This window comes from Eumetopias jubatus, unplaced genomic scaffold (genome assembly GCF_037043125.1).
Source record: "Eumetopias jubatus isolate StellerSeaLion01/CBP00866 unplaced genomic scaffold, mEumJub1_p1.0 scaffold_8, whole genome shotgun sequence".
In the NCBI taxonomy this organism is placed as follows: Eukaryota; Metazoa; Chordata; class Mammalia; order Carnivora; family Otariidae; genus Eumetopias; species Eumetopias jubatus.
The window spans coordinates 78,277,854-78,283,853 of NW_028274814.1; the positions used below are offsets into that span (position 1 = coordinate 78,277,854).

The 6,000-nt window shown below is 56.6% G+C and overlaps 1 protein-coding gene across 10 annotated transcripts in view; it reads right to left on the minus strand.

Annotated features, from left to right (window-relative positions):
• Positions 1–5,094, minus strand: part of KMT2D (lysine methyltransferase 2D) — a 39,403-nt gene extending 34,309 nt beyond the window's left edge. For 8 of the 10 annotated variants that reach the window (XM_088026042.1, XM_088026046.1, XM_088026043.1 and 5 more), the window contains exons 1-2: positions 4,444–5,094; positions 103–188 (exon numbers count right to left, since the gene is read on the minus strand). In XM_088026042.1, the coding sequence (XP_087882168.1) occupies positions 103–151 (49 nt within the window). In that variant the 5' untranslated portion in view covers positions 152–188; positions 4,444–5,094. The remainder of the gene's footprint in view (positions 1–102; positions 189–4,443) is intronic. The other 2 variants (XM_028125593.2, XM_088026045.1) reach the window with 1 other exon arrangement.
• Between the last annotated feature and the right edge of the window lie 906 nt (positions 5,095–6,000).

Here is a 6,000-nt window from a genome sequence, read left to right on the forward strand (position 1 = left end):
ATTAGGCAGACTTAGCTTCTGTCCTTGTGTCAGGGCCCGAAACCTAAGGTTGCCTGGGAAGGGCAGAAGGCTGCCAGCAAACCCAGAATTTGCCCTACTCACCTGCCGGTTCTGAATCTTTATCCTCACCAGGCGGCTTCTGGCTGTCCATCCCTCTCTCCGACTGGGCAGGGCCCTCTCGGGGAGACCTGTCGGGAGCCAAAAAGAAAGATCTATATGTCTAGTAAGTCTCCCCAACTAAACACTTTTCCCAGAATCCTAGAAGGAAAACAGCTATACCTAACTAGACTTTACAGAAAATCGAGAAAAGCCACACCTACAAACTCCTGTTCTAGTAACCAGGAAAGTCTTTCTCCTTAACCCTTATCCCACTGCCTACTTCTTCCCCAGATAAACACCTACCATATTCTCCCACTCTGGATTCTCAGGGGATCCACTCCCCTTTCCCCCTTCCTACCTCCTGCATGAGAGTTCCCAGGGCAATAGCACCCAACTAGAAGCATATCCAATCTATATCTAGTACCACCCGTTGCCTCAGGTCTGAGCTCTTGGCTCCTGGTGAGCCCTATTCCCTGGCTTTTTTCTTCGGATCTCAAGTCAGCTACCATCCTAGACGTATGTCAGTGCCAACCCAAGGGTAGCCATAACCCAAGAAGTCTGAGTCCAGTCAAAATCCCTCTCCCAGAGACAGAGCCTGAGGTCTTGCAGGATGGAGAATACATCACTGAAACTAAAGCCCAGCTATGGATGGATCTCTCCCACTTCCACGGGTTTCAACGACGAGATTCCAATCACAACAGAAGAAACTCCCCAATTCCCCCCCACTGCCCATCCAAATCCAGCTCAGACCCCTGCTGTGACTGAGCTCAGGATCTCACCCAGCCTGAAGGCCTCAGGTCGTTGCCCTTAGCAACGCCAACTGCCCTTCCTCCTCAGATGTCCCTAGTAGTTAACAGAAGTGGGCCTTAAGAGTTACTGAGCATGTGTAGCCAGGCTTGAGGCTAGGCATGCTGGGAGTTGTAGTCTCAGGAAACACACTGCCACTTGGAGGAGTTCTAAACCGGGGAGGACACAGCAGAGCAGAGTAGCTTCCTTCCTCTTCCGTCAAGCAGGGTTTCCACACACACTATGGGGGCGGGGGGTAACGGTCCCCTTTTCTACAGTATGCCTGCCTATACCAGAGCCAAATGAAACACACTGAAGTTATACCTAAGAAGGTATGCCCACCCTTTAGGCATATTTTCTTAAACCCCAGAGGGAACTAATAAGCACAGTACAAAAAAAGAGAGAAGTGAAGAGTTACAGAGGTGAGGAAGAAGAAAGACATCTTTTAGAAGAAGGGAATAAAGGGATAGGTGCGAGCAGCTCTTAACGGGAAGGGTAGGGGCGTAAGCAGAGAAAAGAGTGCAGAGTGTTCCTAAGGATTGGGGGTGGGGGCATGGGAAAGGGGAAACCCCTAAAACGACTCTAAATAAAATTTGAGAAATTTCTCTCTCCCACCTTTTCCACTCCTCTTTTTTAACCAGAGGGTCCACACCAACCTTAGTAAGGACAAGCGTCTCTTCCCAAACCAAATACCCCAGTGGTCGACCACGGGGGCTGAGTGACTGGGGCAGATGAGATGGGGGAACCCTCAAAGGGGCCCAGGATGGGTAAATCAATTACCTAAGAACCACAATTATCACTCCTCTTTCCCTGAGCGTACACTCCATTTCCAGAGACTGGCAACACACCTTCTGTGACTTATCACAGGAAAAGAAGTTTTGTTTTACTTTTTTTCCCCGTCACACTATCAGAATCTACTAGATTGGGAAAGATACAATGTTACCTCCATTCCCAGGTCATCTCTTTCCCAAACCTGTCACACAACCACACCTGAAAGGAAAGTAGGAAGGTCATCTGGCCAGCTCACAGAAAAGTAGCTCTGGGACTTCAAGGGGCCCTTAGAAGCCACTGTTGGGAAGCAGGGGTTCGAAGTCAGGGCCCCAGCCAGGTCCCTTTTCCTATTCAGTCATTCAAGGCCTGACCACACCCAGAGACTTCAAAGTTGCCTAAATGTGTGCACCTTACTGTACCTTACCACTACATGACCCCAAAGATCCTCCACCAGCTCTGCTCTCACAGTTAAGGCCAAAGGAGTCACAAACAGTAAGAAATAAAAAGCAACAGTGATAATACAGGAGGTGGGAGGAGGACTGCCTCACACAAGGCCAGAGGGACAAATTCCTCTGCCCTCCCCCGAACGCAGCCCTCTCAAGCTGGTGAGGCTGGCACTGCTCGGGGAGGTACAGAAACCACCTTTGTCCAGCCTTGGAAGACAGAGTACCAACATCCTCCAAAGCCAGAGCCTCACTCATGGGGCCATGGAAGATAGATCAAGCAGCAAAGAGTAGAGTATCCTCCAGGCTGTACCAAAAAGAATCTAGGGGTACCTCCAAGAAGCCTGGACTCCATTTCTCTACCCTGCAGTCTAGCACCTGCACCCCAATGCTGAGTCCCAGTTGCCAGGCCCCTGAACGGATCAAACAAATGAAGACCACAGGTTCCCCTGTCCCATCTTTCACAGCCAGAAATCACACACACACACCCAAGGGTTTTTTTCCCCTGGATCTAAATTGGGTTAATACCTAGCTAGGCTTCCTCTGGGAAACTAGAGATCCCAGAGAAGTACAGATCTAGGGAGTAAAACAGTGCTGGCTTCCCTTAGTCCTGGGCCTAAGAGGCCCAAAACAGCAAGGAAGAAGACATGGATTCATCTCAACCCACTCTCCCCCACTGCTTCCATCCCAGATCAATAGCTTTAACTCCATTTTCCCAGCCAAAGGGGAAATGGAGGCTTGGGGAGGTGAAAGGCTGAAATAGGCCCTTGAGTGAACAGCTCTTCTGTAGGACTCAGGACTTCCTGGTTCCCAGCCTGAGAATCAAACCACACCTCTCCCCACCCCCATTTTAGGCCAGCCCTCCAGGAAAAATCCAAATGGCAATACTGGCCCTGTCGACCCTCCAGACTGTCTCTGGGTCATCCTGGGGTTAGCCACAGCTTACAAGGAGAGGTCCCTCCCAAGGAAGTTCTTTGGGGCCAGACAACAGGAGGGACGCTCCTGAGGAGGCAAAGGCAGAGAGATGGGTGACAGCTAGCCTCACTCCACCACCCCTATAGCACCTCTCAGCTCAGGGTTACCACCCAGAAGTCTTTCAAGAGCAAAATCCCTATTTTCTCCTTTCCAAGACCAGGCCCAAAGGGAGCTAGCCTATGTATGTTGGAGGGGGTGGAGTGAGGGAGCAAAACACACCAGCCAAATCCCTGCTGGGCAGCATGACAGCTGTGAGAGGGGCTGTCCCAGCCCAGGGCCCAGAGGCATGAGGCTCATGCTGCACCCTTCGTACACTCACATACACACCCCTTCTTCCCCCAACACCTCCTGCCAGGGTTGGAAACACAGGCTTCAGCAGAAACAGCTCTGAGCAGGTCATTTCTCCTCCAAAGAGGGACAGGCCACCCTATTCTGCAGGCTTGGGACAAGATCAGAGGACCAGTTAACATTCCCTGATTGAAAAGGGTTGGAGAGGTCTGGGAGGGGCCTGTGGGATTGGCCAGGGACTTATGGGCAACCAGCTCTCCGCACCAGGCCCAGAGAAAGCGGGAGACAAAAGCCATTTTTTTGCAGCCCACATTCGCAGGGAGCAAATCTCAACAGCCTCCTCTATAATCCCCTAGAGATTATGTCCATCCCCAGAGGAGGAGAGGCAAAGCAGGCTAAGACAGCACTAGGCCTCGCTGGGGTCACTTTGCCAGGCAGGGGCAGTTTAAAGTTGAACAGCAAGGCCAGAGCTGCCCCCAGCCCCGCCTCCTTCTCGCCCTAGCCACCCCCTTCATCACACTAGTCAATTTCCACACACTCTCCCCTTTGCACAGTGAAATAAGGCCTGGTGAAAGACCTAGGGTTCCTGGAGTCTCCCAGAGACTGCTTCTGGGTGCCCGGATGGGCAAGAACAACCTTAAAGTCCAACCTGGCATTAAGTCTGACCTGGCAGGGGCACTCTATCCTCCCTCCCAAAGTTGTTCTGTTCCCAAGGCCCACAAGGAACCCTGAGGGAGAAGCAGCCAACTGGGATTGGTGCTGGCATCAGGGCCTGGGTCCTAGTTTAGCAGAGCTTCCCCCCAACACAAAAATAAACAGGCAGAAAGGCGATCTGGCCAGGTTCCCAAACTCCCGTGGTTCCCTGAACCCCCAGTCTTTAAAGAGGCACAGCCCAGACACCAGGCCTCAGTTCTGCCCCGGCGACTGGCTCAGGTTCCCTTGACAGACCCTGCCAAAGGAACCCTCCTCAGCTCTGGCACCCCTTTCTCCAACCTAAAGGCCAGCTCCGGCCAAGATAGTCCATCTGGCTATGCCCCCAGTCCAACCCTTTCTGGGCCCTGGCCGGGCAGACTTCACTCACCTCTTCACAGGGCGATCCAGAAATCCTCATCCGAGAACATGGCCAGAGCCCGGGCCGCTCCCCGACCTCCAACCGCCAGAGCGATCACAGCCGCCCCCCGCACGGGGGGGCTTACGGGGGCCAAGAACGGTAAATCCAGGTCGGAGTGGCCACCCTCCTCCCCCCCCAAAAAAAGCAAGAAGCCAAAGAAAGGTTCTCTGCCTCGGGTTCCAGCAGTTTAGGTTTCCATGGACAGCCCCAGGGCGGCGAATCCCGAGCGGACACAAAGAGAGCACCGGTGGCTTTGATCTTGGGCGAGCAGGCTCCGCATCCGCGTCGCCGGGCGGCCTCTCAGTCCTAGGGCCGGGCCAGCGCCCCGGCCGCCCGCGCCGGGCTCGGGCGGAACGTCGAGGCTCTCCAGATGGAACGTCGAGGCGCCTCCCCAGCAGCCCGGAAGGAATGCCGCGCCGCCCCGCGCCGGGCCCGGATGGAACGTGAGACCCTCGCTGGAGCGCCGAGCCCCTCTCCCCGCCCGGGCCGGCGCCCCGGGGCCGCGCGAGCTACGGCGACGCGGAGCCGGCGGGGCCGCGGGGCTGAACCTGACACACACCCAACGCCGGGCTCCTCGACCCCGAGCGCTCGCCCTCTGAGGCTTCGAGCCCCCCACCTTCTGCTCCCCCCCCCCCCGGGGAAGGGAGGAAGGTAGGTGGGCGAGGAAGAGGAAGGGGCGGGCGGTGCGAGCCCTCTGCCCGCTCCCCTCCGGCCGCTCCAGGCCCGGCGCTCGCCTCCCTTCCCCTCTGGCCTCGGGAGCTGCCCCGCCCCCGGCCTGGCCGGCTCTGATCGGCGGCACCCCTTCGACCCCCGGCTGGCTGTGATCGCGGGGGGCCTAGAGGTGCATGGCCCAACCCCGGCTCCCGGCACCGGGGGGTCAGGAAACTGAGCGGAAAGTGGGGAACGAGGCAGCCATTTGCAACCGGAGAGGAAAGTAGTGCAGCGCGGCGCCGCTCCGCCTCCCCCCCTCCGCCTCCTGTTCGGCCGGTAGGGTGGTTCCTGCGAAGGGGCTATTTCCTGGCCCAAGATCTCGGCAGCGGTCGTGGAGATTCGGGAAGCCTCCGGCGCGAGATCCGGGGGGGCCTTTTGCCTGGGGAACCCCACTCTAGAAGCGGAGAAAGGAGAAGACGCGGCCCTATTTTGTGTTGGAGCGGAGCGGCGGAGGGATACGGCCCTCTCGGAGGAAAGGTTGTGACTCTGCAGTTCTACGCACACGCTGCGGGATCCCTCCGCTTCGGGTTAACCCCGACTGCGCCGGGCCGGCCACTGTGCAGACACGTGGGAATGAAGCCCCCCTCCTCTGCGCCCCGGCCCTGGACCTGCCTCCTTCACCGCCCGGCTGGTGAAACTAGGACTCCGGCCACTTTCTAGTTCCGTTCCCTTGCAGTTCTCGGCCCCTGAAACCACCTGCCCCCTTGCCTTGGCCAGGGGCAGTCTTTCGCGGGAGGGGGATGAAAGAAGAGCCAGGAGATTGGCCGCTGCTCTGCATCCTGGGAACTGGAGTCCGCAAATGGAGAAAGTGAGGCA